The sequence below is a fragment of the Pseudophryne corroboree genome, chromosome 6 (genome assembly GCF_028390025.1).
Source record: "Pseudophryne corroboree isolate aPseCor3 chromosome 6, aPseCor3.hap2, whole genome shotgun sequence".
NCBI lineage: Eukaryota > Metazoa > Chordata > Amphibia > Anura > Myobatrachidae > Pseudophryne > Pseudophryne corroboree.
The window spans coordinates 374,203,564-374,229,571 of NC_086449.1; the positions used below are offsets into that span (position 1 = coordinate 374,203,564).

At 47.8% G+C, this 26,008-nt stretch overlaps 1 protein-coding gene across 1 annotated transcript in view; it reads left to right on the plus strand.

The window, feature by feature from the left end:
• Nucleotides 1-1,363: 1,363 nt before the first annotated feature.
• Nucleotides 1,364-26,008, plus strand: part of STRIP2 (striatin interacting protein 2) — a 246,197-nt gene continuing 221,552 nt past the window's right edge. The window contains exon 1 of the mRNA XM_063926727.1: nucleotides 1,364-1,514. Coding sequence (XP_063782797.1) covers nucleotides 1,470-1,514 — 45 coding nt within the window. The 5' untranslated portion in view covers nucleotides 1,364-1,469. The remainder of the gene's footprint in view (nucleotides 1,515-26,008) is intronic.

A 26,008-nucleotide genomic window follows, 5' to 3' on the forward strand; every position in this document is an offset into this window, starting at 1 on the left:
GACTTTGTGACTCATTTGCTAACGCTGGGCGGAGTCACAACACTGGGCGGAGTTAGTCAAATGAGTCACAGATCTGGCCAAATCTATAGGAGACTAGGAGCAGAAGCAGATAGTATGGGCATTGCACAGGCAGGGGTGCATACCTCCCAGCTTTCTTCAGGTAGAAGGAGGGACACACATGCGTCGAAAAGGGGGCGTGGCTTCACGGGAGGGCCCACTTTTTCGTCAGAGAGGGGGCATGCCCAGCGCTCTGTGAGCGAAAGAGGTTCCAATTGCTGCCCAGGGCGCCCCCCCCCCCCCCCCCCCCCCCCCTGCGCCCTTACAGTGACCGGAGTATGTGAGGTGTGTGTGGGAGCAATGGCGCACAGCTGCAGTGCTGTGTTCTACCTCAGTGAAGACTGGAGTCTTCTGCCGCCGATTTCGAAGTCTTCTTGCTTCTTATGCTCACCCGGCTTCTGTGTTCCGGCTCTGCGAGGGGGACGGCGGCGGCTCGGCTCTGGGATCGGACGACGAGGGTGAGATCCTGTGTACGATCCCTCTGGAGCTAATGGTGTCCAGTAGCCTAAGAAGCAGGACCTAGCTTCAGAGAGTAGGGCTGCTTCTCTCCCCTCTGTCCCATGATGCAGGGAGTCTGTTGCCAGCAAAGCTCCCTGAAAATAAAAAACCTAACAAAATACTTTCTTACAGCAAGCTCAGGAGAGTTCACTGAACAGCACCCAGCTCGCCCGGGCACAGATTCAAACTGAGGTGTGGAGGAGGGACATAGAGGGAGGAGCCAGAGCACACCAGAACCTAAATTCTTTCTTAAAGTGCCCAAGTCTCCTGCGGAGCCTGTCTATTCCCCATGGTCCTTACGGAGTCCCCAGCATCCACTAGGACGATAGTGAAATAATGTTCCCTGATGCCCCCAGCACTCTCTGTGTTGGGAACGGTCCCATACAACAGCAATAAAAGAGCGTAAACACGGGTATCCCACTTTAGTGCAAACGAGATAATAAAAATAAATATCTGTTTAGTTACTAAGGTTAACCGTACACTTCCGGTAATATTAAACACAATCAATAAGTAACCAATACAGTCCCAGTGACATGTTTCACGCATGAGAGCCAGCCCAGGGAATACAGTAACTCGGAATACTGTACGCCGTGTACGCTCAGTGCTCTGTCACGATGATGCCCCGCCATGCGTGTACACGGCGCGCGCTTCCTGTCACAGGATGTCCCTGACCCCCCCAGCAGCAGCAGCCTCAGGAGGGGCCGGTTGCCATACACAGTCACACCTCGCGTAGCCCGGCCTCTGTGCCCCACCGTAAATTACTTTTGTCCAATGGTTAGACAGAAAAACACGTTCCCTGCCCCGCCTCGCTCTTCTGCGCCAATCCGCTAGAGAGCATCGCGCCCCGCCCCTGTCAGCACGTGTGTCACACACAGTGTTGGGTTGGTGGGAGTGACAGCAGGTGCGGCGGCGGCATGGTGGAGCCCCTCAGCAACAGGAGCAGGAGGAGGGAGTCCGAGGTGAGAGAGTGGCAGCCCGGGGGGCAGGAGCGGGAGACCGGGGAGGGCACGAAGTAAAAAGCTGTTTTAGGCGATGGACTCTGGGCACCTGGGGGAATGCATGGCGGCTGCCTGACGGGGCAGCACTGAGCAATGGGAGAGACGGGCACCGCAATTACTAATTTGTAACTTTGTTATCAAGGTAAAGTGTGGGTGCGTCAAAGACGGACAGTTTATGGCTTTTAAGATGTGATTAGCAGGGATCGTTGAGACTTGTAGTTCCACAACAGCTGTAATGCTGCTCGCTGCTTAACCTACTGAGGGGCCAAAGGTGCCTGCATAAAATGTTTCCTTTCAGTTTCTTTTGCGATGCAGTCATAGCTATCTATCTATCTATCTATCTATCTATCTATCTATCTAATGATTTCCCTGTGAGCCTGGTGTTGTATGCAAGTGACCTGCACTTATCCCTTATTTGTTTGGCTCCTTAAAATGTACGTAAGCAGAAACTACAAACAAAACCAGAAAAATGTTCAAACAACATAAAGCACACTCCATTGCTGTACCCTGTCAAATTATTAGTCTGTGAGGGACTGGACTTAATTATTGAACTTTCACAAACCTAGGTTTGAAACGTTCATCATTATGTGTGTCATTTTAGCTCTACACCTTTCATACGGACCCGCAATTCCCGGTATTATCTGCCCATCCTACCCACTACACTAGGAGATCCACCCACTTCGGTGGTCCAGGGACTACTTATAAAATCGTGAGTCTTAAGCAGCACCAACAGAACCCAAAAGTTTGGTGACATGGAGGGAAGAGTTGTATATTGTGACTAACACATTTTAAAAGATCCAATGGTGGTTGTAATTATTTAATTTGCGATCTGTGAAGAGACCTGGAAAACATGCTTTGTTAGTGTCACAAGGACTGAATTTGAGAAGCGCTGGCATAAGGGAGGGAAGAGGGCCCTGCTCGTGAGAGTTTCCAATCAAAAGCTGCAGAAGCAGACAGACGGGTGACAGAGGGGAGAGGCAGTGAGCGAAGAGGATAGGATAGTGGGTTAGTTTGACAGTTGGAGGGCTTTAATAAAGAAGTGTATTCTATTACATGTAAACTCGCAGCCTTATTAACCTACAGTACATTGCTGTGCTCTATGTAGGTGATCCTTTCAGAATGTTCAAACATTTTTGCTGTATTTTCTACGGCTGCTTCTATGCTGGTCAAGTGCATTTAACTGTGTCATGCGACACAGACTGTTTTGATGTTGGCAAACTACAATCACTGTTAAAGTTTGATCACTGCATGGACATATTGTAGCAGTTACGTGTTTTGTATACTTCAGTGAGTATTCATCTATAAAGTTCAGTTAGGAGTAATGTAAAATTGCTTCTTCTGGCGTGATATGTGGGCATTGTGCAGAGAAAACAAATCCTGTACATTGTGCATTTGCATACACACTCCTATGTGGAAAGTAGTGGTGATACCGGGTTCCCAACGCTGTCACAGTAGTGCATTGCCTGTACATCACTCCTTAATGGATTAAACTGACCCCATAGTCTTTAGGGTATCCCAATGGTAGGTCGATAGTCAATAGGTTGACATGGACCAAAGTTCAACATTGTAAAAAGGTTGACATGAGTTAAAAAAAAATAAACAAATGTAATTTTCAACTTTTTCATACTTTACCATCAGCGTGGAGTACGACTGGCAATAGTAACCTCTGCTGAGCACTGCAGTAGCAGAGCAAGGCTCTTTGACCACACTAATTGGGGTTTCCATTTACTTTATTCAGTAAACGACACTCCAAAAACCATATTGACTTTTTTGTGTCAACCTTTTCTGTGTCTACCATTTTACCACGTCGACCCTTTTCACATGTCGACCTGTTGTGTGTTGACCTTATGATCCATACCCATCTTTAGACAGAGCTGTATTTGATACACACATGTAGTGTGAGATTATCAAAATTAATAATAACAAAATAAAACATTGGTAGGCTACAAATCTTCTAAACATGGGAGTGCTCTCGGAAATTAAGGACAGATAGGAGAAAAGGCAAATAAACACACTGCAGTTCTCCAGCTGGGTAGACGTCTGCAGTGTCGTGTAAATACATACTTGCACATGATTCCAGAGCATGACATTGTGGGCTGTCACTGGCTTCTTAGGTCAGGGTGCGCTAACAACCCATTCGCCACTGACTTGTGTGGGCTGTAGAGTAGGGTTCTTCTGCTTTGTGACCAGCACTGTTATGCTCCTCCGAAGACCACACTCTACTTTCCTCTTCACAGCCACTGTTTTCTGCAACGGGAGGCACTCGATATCACGGCTGTCGGGATCCCAGCGCTCAGTATACCGGCTCCGGGATACCGACAACTATTCTCCCTCTTGGGGTGTCCACGACACCCCTGGAAGGAGAATAAATAGCGTGGCGCACGTAGCATGCCACCGTGCCCGCAGCATGGCGAGCGCAGCGAGCCCGCAATGGGCTCTTCTGCGCACGCCTTGCTGTTGGCATTCCGGCGGTCGGGATCTTAGCTCTGGTATGCTGGGTGTCGGGATCCCGAGCGCCGGGTAATCGTAGTACACCCTCTGAAGCCTAGCTAATGAGATTTAGACTTTATTTCTGAAAATTCCCAGGTATGTTTGTGTGGGTCAGTAGATGAGTGTCCAGCGACAGAGAGCTCTGCATACAATGTAAATCTCCAGGGGTCCGTTTATTAAACAATATTTGCGGCTATATTCCCGAAAACACTGGTTTTCTAAGGTTTGTCTCATGTTAAGTACAGTATCTTCCAAATGTATGAAGGAGAGATCCCTCAATTGCTGCCCGCAGCAGCATAGGTTTCTATGGGGGATGTGATGCTGCCTGTCACAACTGAGGGCCTGAGCTGACGGGAGGCAGCCTCAGTTTTAGGGGCTGAGATGTACCGGAACCTGGGAGGTTGTATCAGACCCCTGGACATGTAAGTAACATGAATAATAACTGCCCGAAGGCGTGACCACGACAACTTGGATAAAAGTCAATGATGTTTATTATGACAACTCCGCAACACAGCAGCAATAAAAGAAAACGTAAAAGTCAGCAAAGAATAAATACAGTTCCTGGGTACTACAGGATGGCAGGAGCCACAGGGCACTGGTAGTGTGAGATAGTTCTTATGATCTTCTAGATGGAAAGTCCTTACCAGGCCCGACTGTAGCAATGGAGATAACCCAGGATTGTGCCAGCTGGTGTTCCAGGAAAAGCTGGGTTGCTGAAGATAAAACAGCTGCTGTGGATACTGGCTGGAACCAGACTGTTGTTAGTACGGAGTGGATACTGGCTGGAACCAGTTAAATAATAAATGAACTTGGGAGCGATGAAATATGAACTGAAATGTAGAACTTGAGAGCGGAGAAATAATAATACCGGTGGAGAGTGGTAAAGTGTAGAAAGGACACCGGCCCTTTAAGAGAAGCTGTACTCTGCTGGAAGCTGAGCTGGAAGCAGGTAATGCTGTAGCTGGAAACAGATGAATCCACAATGGGTTGGAGAGTCAGGCTACACCGCAGGTGGAATGCTGGTGCGGGTCTCTATGGTGGAAGTCTTGAGACAGGAGCTGGAACCTGGAAGACAATCACAGGAGAGAGACAAACAGGAACTAGGTTTGACAACCAAAGCACTGACGCCTTCCTTGCTCAGGCACAGTGTATTTATACCTGCAGCAAGGAAGGGATTGGCTAGGCAATTATGCAGATTATCAATACTGCGAACAGATTGGTGGAAATGATCAGCTGACAGAATCCAAGATGGCTGCGCCCATGCAGACACTTGGAGGGAAGTTTGGTTTGTAATTCATGTGGTAATGAAAACAGTAATGGCGGCGCCGGCCACCGGAGACAGGAGGCGCCAGGCTGACAGATGCACATCCAACCACGCGGACACAGCGGAGGCCGCGGCTGACGTAATCGCCACTCAGACACTCTGCATGCAGAAGTTCAGGGACGGCGGCGGAGGCCGCGGGAGACGCCATGCCAGGTGTAATATGGCGTTTACTGTGACAGCGTCCCAGAGTGACAGGAGAGGATACAGGAATGTACACATCAGGATAACAGATGGGATCCGGTCCTGGAGCGCTGAGCCAGCCTTAGGAGGCATCTGATGGGTAAGAAATGGCGTCCAGATACCCGGATCGTGACACTGCCAATATCAAGAATGCAAAGAATTCCCGATACTGGTTTCCGCAGGTACTGGGCGATTCTCCGTGATGCACAGGACAACTACACAAATTCAAACGACATACTTCTCCAAAATACCAAGATTTTAGTAGGTCTTAAGTTATAGGGTAAGGCATTGTTACTAAGCAATTAGGTTTTCATATAAGAACAATTTCTTAAATCTGTTTAAAAGGAACAAAAAATAAAAGCGTGTGATGCACGGGACTTTATGTTCACTTTCTGGAGGATCGCCCTACTGCAATCTTCAGATTATGGTATCCCATTATAGCCTATGAGCTACGGATCCAGTATATAGTTCCCCAGGAACCCTCTGCTGGAAAAGGCAGCTGTGCATGGCTGTCAGGCTGACTGCTCATGTGCAGAAGCCCCGACGTCGCACTCAGCACTTCGCAGGGACATGTTCTCTTTGGAGCCCCTGTACCGGGTGATACATTCACCTGATATGATTGCATTTTACAATGCGATACTGAGCGTTAACATCGCGCCCAGGTGATCATTAATAAATGGACCCCTAAACCTTTGTTGGAGGTTTGATGTAAACAGAGCATTTCAAAAATGGTGAGTAGTCTAGCTGTTAAACCAGAACCCTGGGATGCATTAAAGTTTCTAACTTGGATGACCATGCCACCATAAGGTGAGATTTTAGTTGGTTTGGTTACAACAGGGAGGGGCCATAGAAGATCAGAAAGTAAGGGTAATTTAGTGGCAAGGGAAGAGAGTGTGCTTGGACTGCACAGTCCAATTTTAAACATAGGAGGTGCTAGCATGCTGAGACTTGTAGTACTAGAAAAAGTAAATACAGGCGCACTAAGAATACTGATGGTCAAAATCATTTTGATAAACTCTATAATTAACATGGAGTATAAATGTGGTTATTAGCACATTTGGCCAAAATGCAGTACCATCCACCACGTCAAGGTAAACCCCATCAGTTGGGTCCCTAACAACCCTAATACTAACACATCGTATCAGTGTATTGGTGTCAGCTTCTATAGAGACCCATGTTCCATTAGGCAAGTTGGGGTGCTTGATAATAGCATATAATATTCGGAACACCCAGCTCACCTCCCTCAGGTGATGACAAGGGCTTGATACAGGTGAAGGAGTAATGGAAAGATTTTATCAGTGTTAGTATGACAAATCAACAAAATAGACCGTATGTTCCAATGTACAAGGTCAGAAGAGAGACAGAATAAGATGCTTGACAGAAGCAGTGGTTATTTTTGCAATAAAAACACCAAGATATATGTTTTTGTTGGTCCCATTTGGAGGGAAACTGTTTCAAAAGAAACTGCTATGTCACAGGCTGTGTTTAAAAAATGACAGGATCCGATTGGCTGGTACTTTATCTCCAACTGTCATTTTTTAAACACAGCCTGTGACTTAACAGTTAGGATCCTATTGGCTGATACTTTATCTCCAGCGACTTTATCAGCCAATAGGATCCTAACTGCTATGTCATAGGCTGTGTTTAAAAAATGACAGTTGGAGATAAAGTACCAGCCAATCGGATCCTAACTGTCATTTTTTAAACACAGCCTGTGACATAACAGTTAGGATCCGATTGGCTGATACTTTATCTCCAGTGACTTTATCTCCATCTAAGGCTTAGTAAATAGACCCCTAAGTCCCGACCAGGGTCACGGAGATGAGACCCAGGAATTTGCCGGCTTGTCAGACCTGGCAAATTCCCGGGTCCCATGTATGAAAGGGGTATGGTACATGGGTTCAGTCTGAATAGGATGACCTGGCAATAACCTGGGTCCTCCTGCAGTGTGAACACTGTTTCAGCAGCTATGACACTGCTCAAAACCGTGTTCAATAACCCAGGTTGCACCCATATTTTCAGGGGTGTGGTATAGCAGTTAGACCAGTGTTTTTCAACCACTGTGCTGTGGCACACTAGTGTGCCCTGAGCAGTCTCCAGGTGTGCAGTCATAGCAGCACAGCCAGGCCCATCAGTGTTTTGACACTACTGAGGCCCTGTAACGATCAATACTGGTGTGTTTAGTGGTTGCAGAGCCAGTTCTAATTTTGGGCTCTTCTGGCTTTCTCTGATGTGGCTCAGGCGTTATCCATGGTGCAGTTGCGTGTCCTAGGATGTCATGTCGCAGCTTGCGACATGACATCCTAGGACACGCAACTGCACCATGCATCACCATTATATTTGAGTGTGCCTAGGCAATATTTAAATGTTGTTCAGTGTGCTGCGAGTTGTAAAAGGTTGAAAATCTACAGCTAAAAGCTAGACAGTAATTAAGTCGACCCCATATGGTCGACACAAAAAAGATATAATTTTGTGTTCCTAAATTTTTTTTTTTTTTACCCACATTTGTTGAAATACATTGCCTCGCGGGCTCGCTTCACTAGCCACGCTTCGGGCTCGGTGGTTTGCTTCTCTCGCCACAAGGTTACTAAAGGTAATAAATTGTGACATGCATAGTAAATCAGGCAAAAGTTGTAAAAGCATGAAAAAAACGTAAAATCTATGTGTCGACGTATTGACTGTTGACCATATGGGGTCAACTAATAACTGTCTTTAGGTTTAGATCTTTTAACTATCTATACATTGGAACATGATTTTTAGTGTGAAAGGGCTATAATATTACACAGTTTCTTCAGCTAGTTAAACACACTTAGCTAAACATACATTTTATTAGCATACTAACCTCACCCTCATTTATGTCAGTTTGCCAACGTCCTTTCACTAATTTACGACTGCTTTAACTACATTCTTACAAAGTGTATCATGTGCTGCAGTATGCATAACTTATAACTACAATCTCTTGGTGCCTTTATTAATAGGATATATGGATGCATCAAAATTGAAGCAGACACTAAAATAGTATACTTGGTCAAATAGGGAAAGTGAACCTTGACACAATGGAACGAGGGTTCTAAAATATCACTGGGTACTATTTATCAAAGCTTGATGAGAGATAAAGTACTAACCAATTGGCTCCTGTGTTAAAAAATGACTGGAGCTGATTGGTTGGTACTTTATCTCTCACAATTCTATCTCTTACCAAGCTTTGATAAATGCCCCCTTCCCCAGTTCTAAATTTCACAAAATAACAACGACACCACTGTTTTTTTTTTGTTTTGTTTGTTTTTTTATTGTGAAGCTTTAACATAAGGAAAAATACATTTGGATATTCACAAATAAATGTTTAACATAATAGTATTTTTATTTTCATGTTCTTTGTAAAACGTCAATAATGAACGTGGTCTTGGTCTAAAAAAAATATAAAATCTGAAACTGTATAAAATAATCACCTTCAGTCAGATTTGGAAATGTATATTCTGTCTGTGAAATAAAAGTAATTTTATCAAAGAATAGCATCTGTCATACGGTGAGTGGGAACTTGTGTTACAGTATATTTCTCCTTCATGCCATAGGGCAGAGGTTCCCAAACGTGTACTCAAGGCACCCCAACGTCCAGGTTTTAAATGTATCCATGCTTGTCCACAGGTGATTTAATTAGCACCTTTGTCAGTTTGAATTAACCATCTGTGCTGAGCCATGGATATTCCTAAAACTTGGACCGTTGGGGTGCCTTGAGGACCGCGTTTGGAAACCTCTGCCATAGGGGACACTGAATGTAAGTTGATGCAAAAGAAAAAAAAACTTCTTCCTTTTTTTTTTTTATTTTTTTTTTATTTTCAAGTACATTTAGCCAAAGTAGCAAACCTATATTTTCTTGCACTCAAGTTGGTATTAGACATAAGAATGAGAATTGTTTATAGTAAAACGCGGGTTATATTATACCCCTTCAGTCCGCTAGCTATGAACACGGGTTATTGGCACATGAGCGCGCATAACCCGTGTTCATGTGCAGTCTGAAAGGTGCCACGGGAAAAATACCAGGTCGAGCAACTTGGTAATTCAACCCTCGTAGCGAGCATGGTTAAACTCGTGTTCAGCCCGCCTCGCTGTGCAGTGTGAACGGTTGCCCGGCCGTTGCGACCCGTTTGGCGTCCACTGTGTGTGTACGAGCAGCTCTTGGAGATCGTGTGATCATGTGTGGCGGCGGGTCGCACCTCGGGAGCTCCCGTGTCAGGCTCCCGGGTGCGATCCGCCTCTTGTGAAAGAGGTATTATAGTCAGAGGGACTGATTCAGAGGTGGATGCTATTGTTGACACAGTTGCATCTTTGCAGCAACTGTGTGACAATATACAAATGCCGCAAGACGCATCTGGTGTAAAAAGACACCTGCTGGCTTCTCTGATTTGCTTCTCTGATTTGCTTCTCTGTCAGAAGATGCATCATTTGATCAACTGCATCAATATAGGACATCTGATTATCCGTATGTTGGAAAAAAGGGAGAAATGAGTCACATAGGAAAAGTTAATTGCAAGAGACCATAGTTTAGATTTTTTCTCAGAATAACCATGACGCTGCTGGTGCCAATGAAGCTATTCTGCGGATTGGAGCGACATATCGGATATGTCGTCTAGTGTGTACCCATGATATGTGCATTTCCACAGGTCGCTAGTGACATCCCCTGTCGCTCCTGTATCAGGGCCAACGGGGGATGGCTCTAGTGATGCAACAGGCCACTTGGCTCCCCCTTGTTGACACAGCAAATTTCTATGCACTTGCCGCTTGCCAAGACCCATTGGCGATGTAGGGCTGGGTACACACTGTGAAGTGTGTACCCAGCATTAGACAGTTAGACACATTCAGTGGTGCTTTACAGTTGAATGAGTTCTAACAAGCGGGCAAAGAGGTGAGATGGGCTGAGAATGAAATACCGGCAGACAGGATGTCAGGAGAATCTCAGCAGTATCCCGATGACCAGAATTCCAACACATCCAGGTAAGTATTTTTACTCTGCCCCTACACCTAAAACCTACCCCTAATCTCCTCTTCCTGCAGCCTAACCCTAACTGAAAATCCCTCCCGCCACCAGCATGGCCTTAACTGCCGCCGCCCCTGCAGCCTAACCCTAACCCCCAACCAAGTGCCTAGCCCTAACCCCAACCCCGGTACTTGCCTCCGGTATGTGTTGCGACTCTGTATCCAACTTTCGGTTTTCTGAGTGCCAGAAACCCGACTGCCGATATTTTGACCACATCCCAGCAAGAGGGCCCTTTTTTAACACATTTTATGAAGGAAGTTTTCAAAGTACACACAGAAAAAAACAAAAAATATAAACACTCAAGTGCAATAGTACAAATATAGAGGTGGAGAAATTACTTTGTATCAACATATCCCTTGAACAGTAAAATAAATCTCCGCATCAAAATATTTATTAATTAAATAGTTGAACAATGCACAGTACAGAATTCAAGATCGCGGAATTAGAAACGGGAGTGACCTGGCATTGGACCCTTCACTCTGCCATCCCGACCCAGCAATATACCCATCGGGGGCGGAAACGGAGGCGGCGCTGGGAAAGGAGATCATCTCTGTGCCGCCTCTTTCTATGCAGTGAACGGGTCCTGGGTCACATCGACCCGGCAACCCGTTCACACTGTACCTGACCCGGTATTTAACCCGGGAATAACTCTCTTCTTTATTCCCGGGTTGAATTACCGAGTCAGGAATGGATCACTGACCCTTTTGACCCGCACAGCGACCCGTGTCGAACCGGCAATATACCGAGCCGATGCCGGGTTATTTTTGCAATGTGAAAGGGGTATTAAACAATTAGATAAGAGTGAGTACAAATAAAAGCACAATAAAATAATTGAACTGAAACTAGGGAAGAATGAAATGGGATAAGGCAAAAGGGAGGGGAAAGAGTAGAGACAAGACAATAATTAGAGAAATCATTCAGCGCGGACAATCCTATACATCTTAACCGTTTAACTCGATTTGTCTGAACAGATAGCAGTAAGTAGATTTAAACAATGTTCGAATGTGTAATTGAGTAGAGTTGTCCAAACTATTAATATAAATTTCCCATTTTTTAGAAAATCGTAATTCTCCCCTCTCCACATCTGGGAGTGTGGCTTGTCTTTCCAGATATAGGATATGTAATATCATATATTTGACCCTTGATATGGGATGGGGGGGGGGGGGGGGACACACACCGAACATTCTAGGCCTTTAAAAATGCGTAGTGGTCCATAATTTTTCTCTATATGGAGAAAGAAGTATAGTATATAAATATAAAATTCTTTATCCTATAGTACCAGATGAGGTTATTAGAGATATAATGGGGTCATTAGCTTGTGTAGATAGGGTAGCCAGTGGTAAAGATTGAGAAAAATGTCTGGCCTGAAAAAACATGTAAAATTATTTTTCTCTAACGTCCTAAGTGGATGCTGGGGACTCCGTAAGGACCATGGGGAATAGCGGCTCCGCAGGAGACTGGGCACATCTAAAGAAAGCTTTAGGACTATCTGGTGTGCACTGGCTCCTCCCCCTATGACCCTCCTCCAAGCCTCAGTTAGATCTCTGTGCCCGAACGAGAAGGGTGCACACTAGGGGCTCTCCTGAGCTTCTTAGTGAAAGTTTTAGATTAGGTTTTTTATTTTCAGTGAGACCTGCTGGCAACAGGCTCACTGCATCGAGGGACTAAGGGGAGAAGAAGCGAACTCACCTGCGTGCAGAGTGGATTGGGCTTCTTAGGCTACTGGACATTAGCTCCAGAGGGACGATCACAGGCCCAGCTTGGATGGGTCCCAGAGCCGCGCCGCCGGCCCCCTTACAGAGCCAGAAGGCAGAAGAGGTCCGGAAAATCGGCGGCAGAAGACGTCCTGTCTTCAACAAGGTAGCGCACAGCACCGCAGCTGTGCGCCATTGCTCTCAGCACACTTCACACTTCGGTCACTGAGGGTGCAGGGCGCTGGGGGGGGGGCGCCCTGAGACGCAATAAAAACACCTTGGATGGCAAAAAAAATGCATCACATATAGCTCCTGGGCTATATGGATGCATTTAACCCCTGCCAGAATCCATAAAAAAGCAGGAGAAAAGTCTGCGAAAAAGGGGCGGAGCCTATCTCCTCAGCACACTGGCGCCATTTTCCCTCACAGCTCCGTTGGAGGGAAGCTCCCTGTCTCTCCCCTGCAGTCACTACACTACAGAAAGGGTTAAAAAAAAGAGAGGGGGGCACTAATTAGGCGCAGTATTAACTATACAGCAGCTATAAGGGGAAAAACACTTATATAAGGTTATCCCTGTATATATATATATATATATATAGCGCTCTGGTGTGTGCTGGCAAACTCTCCCTCTGTCTCCCCAAAGGGCTAGTGGGGTCCTGTCCTCTATCAGAGCATTCCCTGTGTGTGTGCTGTATGTCGGTACTTTTGTGTCGACATGTATGAGGAGAAAAATGATGTGGAGACGGAGCAGATTGCCTGTAATAGTGATGTCACCCCCTAGGGGGTCGACACCTGAGTGGATGAACTGTTGGAAGGAATTACGTGACAGTGTCAGCTCTGTATAAAAGACAGTGGTTGACATGAGACAGCCGGCTACTCAGCTTGTGCCTGTCCAGACGTCTCATAGGCTGTCAGGGGCTCTAAAGCGCCCGTTACCTCAGATGGCAGATATAGACGCCGACACGGATACTGACTCCAGTGTCGACGGTGAAGAGACGAATGTGACTTCCAGTAGGGCCACACGTTACATGATTGAGGCAATGAAAAATGTTTTACACATTTCTGATAATGAGTACCACCAAAAAAGGGGTATTATGTTCGGTGAGGAAAAACTACCTGTAGTTTTCCTGAATCTGAGAAATTAAATGAGGTGTGTGATGATGCGTGGGTTTCCCCTGATAACAACGGATAATTTCTAAAATGTTATTGGCATTATATCCTTTCTTGCCAGAGGTTAGGGTGCGTTGGGAAACACCCCCTACGGTGGATAAAGCGCTCACACGCTTGTAAGATGGCCGCCCTTAAGGATCCTGCTGATAGAAAGCAGGAGGGTATCCTAAAAGGTATTTACACACATACTGGTGTTATACTGCGACCAGCAATCGCCTCAGCCTGGATGTGCAGTGCTGGGTGGGCGTGGTCGGATTCCCTGACTGAAAATATTGATACCCTAGATAGGGACAGTATATTTTTGCCTATAGAGCATTTAAAAGATGCATTTTTATATATGCGTGATGCACAGCGGAATATTTGCCGACTGGCATCAAGTCTAAGCGCGTTGTCCATTTCTACCAGTAGAGGGTTATGGACACGTCAGTGGTCAGGTGATGCGTATTCCAAACGGCATTTGGAAGTATTGCTTTATTAAGGGAGGAGTTATTTGGGGTCGGTCTTTCAGACCTGGTGGCCACGGCAACAGCTGGGAATTCCACGTTTGTACCCCAGGTCGCCTCTCAGCATGAGAAGACGCCGTATTATTAGGCGCAGTCTTTTCGTGGACAAGCGGGCAAAAGGTTCCTCATTTCTGCCCCGTGACAGAGGGAGAGGAAAAAGGCTGCAGAAATCAGCCAGTTCCCAGGAACAGAAACCCTCTCCCGCCTCTGCCAAGCCCTCAGTATACGCTGGGGCTTTACAAGCAGAATCAGGCACGGTGGGGGGCCCGTCTCAATGAATTTCAGTGCGCAGTGGGCTCACTCGCAAGTAGACCCCTGGATCCTTCAGGTGATATCTCAGGGGTACAAATTAGAATTCGAGACATCTGCCCCTCGCCGTTTCCTAAAGTCGGCTTTACCGATGTCTCCTTCTGACAGGGAGACAGTTTTGGAAGCCATTCACAAGCTGTATTCCCAGCAGGTGATAATCAAGATACCCCTCCTGCAACAGGGAACGGGGTATTATTCCACACTGTTGTGGTACCGAAGCCGGACGGCTCGGTGAGACCGATTCTAAATCTAAAATCTTTGAACACTTACGTACAGAGGTTCAAATTCAAGATTGAGTCACTCAGAGCAGTGATTGCGAACCTGGAAGAAGGGGACTACATGATGTCTCGGGACATCAAGGATGCTTACCTTCATGTCAAAATGTACCCTTCTCACCAAGGGTACCTCAGGTTTATGGTACAGAACTGTCACTATCAGTTCAGACGCTGCCGTATGGATGGTACACGGCACCCCGGGTCTTTACCAAGGTAATGGCCGAAATGATGATATTCCTTCGAAGGAAGTGAATTTTAGTTATCCCTTCCTTGGACAATTCCCTGATAAGGGTAAGATCCAGGGAACAGTTGGAGGTCGGTGTAGCACTATCTCAGGTAGTGTTGCGGCAGCACGATTGGATTCTCAATATTCCAAAATCGCACCTGGTTCCGACGACGTGTCTTCTGTTCCTAGGGATGATCCTGGACACAGTCCAGAAAAAGGTGTTTCTCCCAGAGGAGAAAGCCAGGGAGTTATCCGAGCTAGTCAGGAACCTCCTAAAACCGAGCCAAGTCTCAGTGCATCAATGCACAAGGGTTCTGGGTAAAATGGTGGCTTCCTACGAAGCAATCCCATTCGGCAGATTCCACGCAAGAACTTTCCAGTGGGACCTGCTGGACAAATGGTCCGGATCGCATCTTCAGATGCATCAGCGGATAACCCTGTCACCAAGGACAAGGGTGTCCCTCCTGTGGTGGTTGCAGAGTGCTCATCTTCTAGAGGGCCGCAGATTAGGCATTCAGGACTGGGTCCTGGTGACCACGGATGCCAGCCTGCGAGGCTGGGGAGCAGTCACACAGGGAAGGAATATCCAGGGCTTATGGTCAAGCCTGGAGACATCACTTCACATAAATATCCTGAAGCTAAGGGACATTTACAATGCTCTAAGCTTAGCAAGACCTCTGCTTCAAGGTCAGCCGGTGTTGATCCAGTCGGACAACATCACGGCAGTCACCCACGTAAACAGACAGGGTGGCACAAGAAGCAGGAGGGCAATGGCAGAAGCTGCAAGGATTCTTCGCTGGGCGGAAAATCATGTGATACTGTCAGCAGTATTCATTCCGGGAGTGGACAACTGGGAAGCAGACTTCCTCAGCACGACCTCCACCCGGGAGAGTGGGGACTTCACCCAGAAGTCTTCCACATGATTAAAAACTCGACAGGTATTGCGCCAGGTCCAGGGACCCTCAGGCAATAAGCTGTAGACGCTCTGGTAACACCGTGGGTGTACCAGTCAGGGTATGTGTTCCCTCCTCTGCCTCTCATACCCAAGGTACTGAGATTGATAAGATGGAGAGGAGTAAGCACTATATTCGTGGTTCCGGATTGGCCAAGAAGGACTTGGTAACCGGAACTTCAAGAGATGCTCACGGAGGATCCGTGGCCTCTACCTCTAAGAAGGGACCTGCTCCAGCAAGGACCCTGTCTGTTCCAAGACTTACCGCGGCTGTGTTTGACGGCATGGCGGTTGAACGCCGGATCCTGAAGGAAAAAAGGCATTCCGGATGAAGTCATCCCTATCCTGATCAAAGCCAGGAAGGATGTAACCGCAAAAACATTATCACCGCAATTGGCGAAAATATGTTGCGTGGTGCGAGGCCAGTAAGGCCCGACGGAGGAAATTCAACTGGGTCGATTCCTACATTTCTTGCAAACGGGAGTGTCTATGGGCCTGAAATTGGGGGTCCATTAAGGTTCAAATTTCGGCCCTGTCAATTTTCTTCCAAAAAGAACTAGCTTCAGTCCCTGAAGTTCAGACGTTTGTAAAAGGGGTACTGCATATACAGCCTCCTTTTGTGCCTCCAGTGGCACTTTGGGATCTCAATGTAGTTTTGGGTTCCAAAAGTCACATTGGTTTGAACCACTTAAATCTGTGGAGTTAAAATATCTCACATGGAAAGTGGTCATGCTGTTGGCCCTGGCCTGGGCCAGGCGCGTGTCAGAATTGGCGGCTTTATCCTGAAAAAGCCCTTATCTGATTTTCCATTCGGAAAGGGCGGAATTGAGGACTCGTCCTCAGTTTCTCCCCAAGGTGGTTTCAGCGTCTCACCTGAACCAACCTATTGGTGGTGCCTGCGGCTACTAGGGACTTGGAGGCCTCCAAGTTGCTAGACGTTGTCAGGGCCCTGAAAATATGTTTCCAGGACGGCTGGAGTCAGGAAATCTGACTCGCTGTTTATCCTGTGTGCACCCAACAAGCTGGGTGCTCCTGCTTCTAAGCAGACTATTGCTCGTTGGATTTGTAGTACAATTCAGCTTGCACATTCTGTGGCAGGCCTGCCACAGCCAAAAATCTGTAAATGCCCACTCCACAAGGAAGGTGGACTCATCTTGGGCGGCTGCCCGAGGGGTCTCGGCTTTACAACTTTGCCGAGCAGCTACTTGGTCAGGAGCAAATACGTTTGTAAAATTCTACAAAATTTATATCCTGGCTGAGGAGGACCTGGAGTTCTCTCATTTGGTGCTGCAGAGTCATCCGCACTCTCCCGCCCATTTGGGAGCTTTGGTATAATCCCCATGGTCCTTACGGAGTCCCCAGCATCCACTTAGGACGTTAGAGAAAATAAGAATTTACTTACCGATAATTCTATTTCTCATAGTCCGTAGTGGATGCTGGGCGCCCATCCCAAGTGCGGATTGTCTGCAATACTTGTACATAGTTATTGTTACAAAAATCGGGTTATTGTTGTGAGCCATCTTTCAGAGGCTCCTCTGTTATCATGCTGTTAACTGGGTTCAGATCACAGGTTATACGGTGTGATTGGTGTGGCTGGTATGAGTCTTACCCGGGATTCAAAATCCTTCCTTATTGTGTACGCTCGTCCGGGCACAGTATCCTAACTGAGGCTTGGAGGAGGGTCATAGGGGGAGGAGCCAGTGCACACCAGATAGTCCTAAAGCTTTCTTTAGATGTGCCCAGTCTCCTGCGGAGCCGCTATTCCCCATGGTCCTTACGGAGTCCCCAGCATCCACTACAGACTATGAGAAATAGAATTATCGGTAAGTAAATTCTTATTATTGGGTAAGTGATCATTTCTTGATAGGTCCATAAAAGATAATATAGAGCCTCCCAGATCAAATATGTTTCTAATAGCTGAAATACCTGCCATTTTCCACAATAAAAAAGCTGAGTAATCTAGTTCTGGGGGTAAAACAAGGGTTGTCCCAGAATGTGGTAAAAGGGGAGCTAGTAAAATTCCTCTCATGTTTTATTAATAAAGAGCCAAAGCTTTATATACATTTTTGAAAAGAACATTGGGGCTAATTCAGACCTGATCATTTTCGCACAGCAGCGATCAGGTCTGAACTGCGCATGCCAGACAGCCAACGGTCGCCTCTGCCTGATTGACAGGCAGAGCAGGAGGGGGCTGGCTGGCGGTGTTTGGCCGCCGTTTAGAGGCCGCGTCCGGGCAACGCAGGCGTGTCCGGACCACTGGGGGTGGCGGGCCGCGGCAGCTGTGTGACGTCACACGCAGCCGCTGCGACCCGGGCAGTGACTAGTAGCTCCCTGCCAGCGCGCAGGAGCTGCGCTGGCTTGGAGCTACTCTTCTAGTACAAAAGCATTGGCGCTGTGCGATTCTTTTGTTCTTGTGCGGGGCGGTGGGGGGGGGTTGGACCTGACATGTGGGGTGAACTAGCCCTGTGCTGGGCGTTCCCCCGCACGTCTGAAGACTGATCTACGATCAGGTCTGAATTAGGCCCATTGTCAAGTACGGAGTGAGGTAGTACATTTTTGGGCGTATATAGGAGAGCACTTGGAGAGAATAGGGCTTCCTCCGGCTCTGCATTCGTATATGTGGAACCTTGTGTGAGACAGTCTAAAATATATCTAAAAGAGCAGCGTGAGTAAATGAGATTGTCAGGAACAGCAAAGCCCCCATCACCTTTTGTTAGTTGTAGCTTTGCATAAACTATCCATATGATCTGAGACTTTTAAATGTAGTATATACATAATCCTAATTCGTTCTTCGAATCGTGCTTTCATTTCTCAAAGAGTTATCTATATCCACATCTTTTGCAATGTTTACAGCATATGTCGTATAATGCCAGCATTATGAAGTATGGCCCCTATAGTCAATGCAAAAGTAGAGTATAGAAAATATTAGTGAGATGATGGTAGTCTAAATTAGAACACATCTGTTCTTTCTAGCACTGAATGGGATAAGTGGTCAGTGCAGTTCTACAGATAGTATTAGACAGACAGATTTCAAGCAGCTGGGACTCTCACAAGAACTTATTATTAGCTTCTGCTTCAGTCTGTTACACGTCCTCAGCTGATACTGTGGCCAGTTCATGACATGATGTGTTAGAGATTTAAACCCTCCCCCCCCCAGTAATACATTTACTTTTTTAAACACACTTTAAATAAAATATTGAAGCTACTTGGATAACTAGTCAGGCTTTGCTCATGTTGTGCTCCAGAGAAGAGCACAGCAAAACCCGATACTTTTAGAAGCGTCAATTCTAATGGGTGCCCGAATGGAGAAACAATTGGCGCCTAGTTTGGGGAGCACAAAACGATAAAATCGTCCCCTGAATTACATCTTTGCCATCACACAAATACTTTTAATTCTAGATATTAGTATTGGGGGTTCTTTGGTACAAGTGGAGCAAGTGTGGTTATGTGGTAGTATAAACAACAGAAGGCCACACCGGTGCTACCAATAGCTGCTATTTAAAGGAGTGTGTTTAGACTCCTTAGAAATCAAATATGATACAGAAAGTGGAAGGGGGACAGCGCTATGGGTACGTATACCACATTTAGGGAAATAAAAATCTGCACAATGCAGTTTGGTTATTAAAAGCAAGATATCATTTAATGATCAATGCTAGTGGAGCATAAATAATGCATACATTAAAACACAGATTCTCAAACTCTGTCCTCAGGACCCCACACAGTGCAAGTTTAGCAGGTAACTCAGCAGGTGCACAGATGTATTAATTACTCACTGACACATTTTAAAAGGTCCACAGGTGGAGTTAATTATTTACTTGTGATTCTAGGAGACTGTCAGCTCTTTCTAGATTAATTCCGGACTTGAACCTCTCTTCAGGTCTTGATACTATTGCTGTATTAGTAGATGGATCCACGATTACCCCCTTCTCTACATTACAAAGTCAGATTAACCTCCCTCATGGAGAGTAATTCACATATGATTGCCTTATTCATTGGATATCCAGCTCCCTCAGGTCCTCCGGGACCGTTGATTTTTACCATCTTCCAATCTGGTAGCAAAAATTTACTCTGGGATTAGCAGAGGCTCTATTAGATTTTGGTATAATATAGCATTACATACTGAGTTGGGCGATAAATCACCTGCACAACTCAAATGGGAAACAGATTTGAATTATACTCTTATAGGCCCTACACACTGGCCGATTTTTTTGAAAGATATGAACGATCTCGTTCATAAATGAACGAGAACTCGTTCATATCTTTCAGTGTGGAGGCTCCAGCGATGAACGATGCGCGTTCCCGCGCTCGTTCATCGCTGGTTCCCCGTCGGCTGTACATGCAGGCCAATATGGACGATCTCGTCCATATTTGCCTGCACTTCAATGCAGCCGGGTGACGGGGGGAGTGAAGAAACTTCACTCCCCCCGTCACTGACTCCCCGCCGCCGGGTCGCTCGTCGGCCGTATCCGCCGTCGGGCTGCTCGGCGGCGGGTCGGCCAGTGTGTAGGGCCCTTTACCCAGCAGCAATGGGAGACTATTTTTCTCACATCACACAATATGTCGAAATGAAATAACCATACAGAAATGCATTTTAAGTTCTTAGAATTTACTTTACACCTGACAAACTCCATAAACACTGGCCATTACAATTGAAATTTTGTTGGAGGCGTTATCAGGAGATGGGAGACCTTTTACATATTTTCTGGACATGCCCTAAACTCTGACAGCTTTGGAGAGATGTTTTTACACTGCTTCCAAAGTTCTTCGTATTGAGCTACAAGAGTCGCCGCCTAATAGCAGTACTGCATCTGTATCCAAGAGAGATTTCTGCTTTGTACCGGGATGTCTTAGGTCATATCTTTATCACTACTAGGGCTGCAATAGCTCAAGACTGGAAAAACCCATCTCCCCCTGCACTTGTTAAAATCGTATGTAAACTCCATTATGCTTTCCAGAATAAGACCCAGGGCTTACCATATACTTATAATGCAACCAGGGCCGGTTCGAGGGCCCTCGGCGCCCCGGGCAGGGAATGGGGGTGTGGCTTAATACAGGGGGCGTGGTCAGTTACGCCCCCCTGTACAGTAGAAGCGCCGCTTAAATGCTGAGCGGTGCGTGATGACGTCATCGCGCACCGCACAGCAAAAGGTCCTCTCCACGAAGGGAAACTAGACGCTGCGCGTCTAGTTCCCTTCGCGGAGAGGACCTTTGCTGTGCGGTGCGCGATGACGTCATCGCGCACCGCTCAGCAAAGGTCCTCTCCGCGAAGGGAAACTAGACGCTACGCGTCTAGTTCCCTTCACAGGGGACCACAGCCGCAGGAGCCGGGGGACACAGCGGGCAGCGGAGGGCACAGCAGTGGCGGATCTTGCCATGGTGCGGCGCCCTCCGGATGGCGCCAGCGCCCTCCGGAAGGTGGCGCCCCGGGCAAAAGTCCTGCTTGCCCGTGGCAAGATCCGCTACTGAATGCAACCTCTCCTCTAGTCAAATGGTTTAGTTGGCATGAGTATACAGTGGGAGAAGGTGCAGAGACTCTATTGGATACGGATTGAGTTCCTGATTCACTAAGGATAATTGTTACTTTCTCTTACGTCCTAGAGGATGCTGGGGTCCACATTAGTACCATGGGGTATAGACGGGTCCACTAGGAGCCACTGGCACTTTAAGAGTTTGAGAGTGTGGGCTGTCTCCTCCCTCTATGCCCCTCCTCCCAGACTCGGTTTAGAAAATGTGCCCGGAGGAGCCGGTCACAGCTAGGGGAGCTCCATAGGAGTTCTTTTAGTTTTATTATTTCTGTTAGAGTTTAGGCACAGGGAGGCTGCTGGCAACAGCCTCCCTGCTTTGAGGGACTATACGGGGGGGGGGGAGTAGTGTCCGCCCTGCAGGGTCTGAGCCACTATCTCAGCTGACAAGACACTGAGCTCCTGAGGGGATCGAACGTTTGCCACCACAGGGGATCGCTCACCCCAGCAGCATGCCGCCACCCCCTTACACAGCCAGAAGATGAGTGGCGAGTTAGTCACCGGCCCCTCTGGCAAGTGGGGAGCCGGTGTGAAGATGGTGGCAACAGGGTAGGGAGCGCAGTACTAACCGCTCAGCGGTACATGGTGCGGCGCTTTGAGGGTCGCCCTGAGCCAGTGCCTACACCCTACACTGTCCAGCAAGCCTGTCAGGGTCCCAGGATCGCTGCCAGCACAATTCCTCAGGCCAGCATAATCTTCAGAAGAGCGGGAAGCAGTGCCATGAAAGGGGGCGGAGCTTATCCTCAGAGCGGATCCAGCAGCGTTCAGCGCCATTTTCTTGCCTGCACAAGCGCTGACAGAGCTGTCTCTCCCAGTCAACTCCAGTTATCTTGTATGGTACCAGGGGGTTGTAGAAGGGAGGGGGAGGCTGTGTAAAGTCTGTGTAGTCTATTAAGGTACACACAGCGCTGGTAGTGTAATTAGTTCTACCTTAAAAAGCGCTGTGTGTGGGTTGGCTCCAATCTCTGTGTCTCTCTGTGGCATTCTTGGGGGGAAACTGTGTCTGCAATTTCCCTGTGTGTGTGGGTGGGGTGGTATTCATGTGACCGATGGTCGGCATGCCGACCAACAGGGACTATTTCCACTCGTGGGTGTCCACAACACCCATAGAGTGGGAATAGAACCCGTGGCGACCGCAGGTCGCCACCGAGCCCGCAGCGTGGCGAGCGCAGCGAGCCCGCAAGGGGCTTGCTGCACTCGCCCCTCCCCGCCTGGATCCCGGCGTCGGTATGCTACCGGGATCCCGGCGTCGGTAAGGTGACCGGCGGTCAGGAGACCGCCGGTCACCAGTACTACACCCGTGTGGGTGTTTACTATCTCACATAGCCATGTCTAGGGACTCTGTGTCATATGCTGCAGAAAATGTTTCCTTTCAGGAGGGATTCATTCCATGTACACAGGATTGTAATGCTTTGTCTCAGAGAAGCTAATACTGAGACTGAAACTCAGGTATTGAAGTCTAGGGCAGTTTGGTCAGGCTCTGTCCCTATTCCTGCAAAATCCCCTAGCATGTTCCCAGAGAAACGTGCACTTGCCCAAATTATGCAAGGTGACACAGATACCGATTCTGATACTGCAGACGGTGCTGAGGAGGTACTGAGGGGGAAGGCATCTCTTGCTAATGTGGTGCAGCTCATGATTGAGGCCATTAGAGATGTGTTGAACATTAATGACACCACAGCTGAGCAGGTTGAGGATGCTTACTTTACTGACAATAAGAAAGCCTCGCTAACCTTCCCTGCGTCTAAAGAATTAAACGCTATATTTTAAAAATCCTGGGAAACCCCGGAGAAATAATTCCAGATCCCAAAAAGGGTTCTGGTTGCTTTTCCCTTCCCTGAGGTAGATAGGAAAAAATGGGAAAATCCACCCATTGTGGACGCATATGTCTCCAGACTGTCTAAAAAGGTGGTTTTACCCTCCCTGGATCTACCGCGTTAAAAGATGCGGCTGATCATAAAATTGACACTACGCTCAGATCCATTTACACTGCTTCAGGAGTGACGTTAAGGCCCACTATTGACTGTGCATGGATTTTTTTTAATGACATAGTAAAGTGGTCAGGCACATTACTAGAGGATTTGGATACAATGGATAGAAGTGACATTGAATTGTTTTACGTAACATACAGGATTCGGCGGGATTCATGGTGGAATCCATGAAGGACCTGGGTATGCTGACTGCACGGATATTTTCCATGTCGGTCTCAGCCCGCAGGGGACTCTGTCTACACCAATGGTCTGCAGACGCGGAATCCAGAAGTGTGTAGAACCTACCGTACACAGGTCAGGCTCTATTTGGGGAAGCGTTGGATGCATGGATTTCCACGGCAACCGCGGGTAAGTCACCTTTCCTTCCCTCTGCTACACCTTTCTACGAAGAAACCATTTTCTTCAGCTGTGCCGCAGTCCTTTCGGACCGCTAAGGCAAAAAAAAAAAGATGTCCAAGCCTCCTACCACTTTCTTTAGAGGTGGTCGGGCAAAATCCAAAAAGCCTGCACCCGTAGGCTTCCAGGACTAGAGTCCTGCTTCTGGTTCCTCAAAATCCTCAGCATGACGGTGGACCTCAAAGCCTGGAGGACGGGCTGGTGGGTGCGAGACTCGGACGTTTCAGACGCATCTGGGTGTCGTCCGACCTGAATACCCGGGTACAGGATATTGTGTCCCAGGAGTACAGACTGGAGTTTCAAGAACTCCCGCCTCACCGATTCTTCAAATTAGGCTTGCCAGCTTTGCTGGCAGACAGGGCTATCCTACAGGAAGCCATCCTTAAATTGGATACGTCACAGGTCATTGTCCCAGTTCCACCTCATATGCAAAGCAAGGGTTATTGGCCCTCATTCCGAGATGATTGTAGCTGTGTTAAATTTAGCACAGCTATGATCATTCACACTGACATGCGGGAGGACACCCAGCACAGGGCTAGTCCGCCCCGCATGTCAGTGAAGTGTCAGCGGCGATGCCTTAGCACTTCAAGAGCAGCTCCCGACCAGTGCAGCTTTAGTGTGCTGACCGGGAGCTACTCGTCGCTCCCCGGCCCGCAGCGGCTGCGTGTGATGTCATGCAGCTGTTGCGGCCCGCCCCCACACGTTCCGGCCACGCCTGCGTTGGCCGGACCTCGCACACAAAATGGCGGCCAAACAGCGCCGTTCCGCCCCCTCCCACCCAGCGACCGCCTCTGCCTGTCAATCAGGCAGAGGCGATCGCAGCCCAGCTACGGCCTTCGGCCATCTGGCATGCGCCGGCGCACCCGTTCGCTCGGCAGCGAGAAAAAGCAGCGAGCGAATGGGTCAGAATGAACCCCATTATTCAAACCTTTTTGTGGTACCGAAACCGGATAGTTCGGTCAGACCAATTTTGAACTTGAAATCATTGAACCCTTACCTGAGGGTGTTCAAATTCAAAATGAAGTCTCTCAGAGCAGTGATTTCAGGTCTGCAGGAGGGAGTGTTTCTGGTATCTCTGGATATCAAGGATGCGTACCTTCACATTCCGTTTTGGCCGCCTCACCACAGATTTGCACTGTTAGACAGTCACTATCAATTCCAGGCACTGCCATTCTGCGTCTCCACAGCACCGGGGTGATGGCTGAGATGATGGTTCTCCTCCACAGACGGGGTGAACATAATCCCATATCTGGACGATCTGCAGATAAAGGCATCATCCAGGGAGTAGTTGTTGCAATCTATTGTTCTCACGACTCATCTGCTCAGGGAACACGGTGGGATCCTGAATCTTCCAAAATCACATTTGAAGCTAACCAGGAGGTTGTCTTTTCTAGGAATGATCCTCGACACACAAGTGCAGAGGGTGTTTCTCCTGGAGTAGAAAGCGTTGGTGATACAAACAATGGTCTGGGATGTCCTGAAGCCAGCCCGGTTTTCGATTCATCAGTTCATTCGCCTTCTGGGGAAGATGGTGGCCTCTTACGAGGCTCTACAGTATGGAAGGTTTCATGCTCGACCCTTCCAACTGGATCTCCTGGACAAGTGGTCGGGATCTCATCTGCTTGTGCATCAGAGAATACGTCTGTCGCCGAAAGCCAGGATTTCACTTCTCTGGTGGCTGCAACTACCTCACCTCCTGGAGGGCCGCAGGTCCAAGATTCAGGACTGGGTCCTTCTAACCACGGATGCAGGTTTCCAGGGCTAGGGTGCAGTCACACAGGGGGAGACCTTCCAAGGACTGTTGTCAAGCCTGGAATCCAGCCTTCCAATAAACATTCTGGAACGAAGAGCTGTCTGCAACGGTCTTTTCCAAGTTGCCCATCTTCTGCGAGATCGAGCCATTCAAGTGCAGTCTGACAATGTAACAACGGTGGCTTACATAAACCAACAGGGCGGAACGAAGAGCGGAGCTACAATGTCAGAGGTAACGAGCATCATCCTCAAGGCAGAAAAACACGCGTTGGCGCTGTCAGCAATCTTCATTCCGGGAGTAGACAACTGGGAAGCGGACTTCCTCAGCAGACACTATCTTCATCCATGGGAGCGTGAGACTCCATCCGGAGGTCTTTGCGGAGGTAACAGATCTTTGGGGTGTACCTCAAATGGACATGATTGCCTCTCGTCTCAACAGGAAGCTTTGGCGTTATTGTTCCAGGTCGAGGGACCCGCAAGCCATGGCGGTGGACGCCCTAGTGACTCCGTGGGTGTTCCAGTCGGTGTATGTGTTTCCTCCACTTCCAGTCATTCCAAGAGTTTTAAAATTCATAAGGAGAACAAAAGTTCAGGCAATCCTCATTGCTCCGGATTGGCCAAGAAGGGCTTGGTACG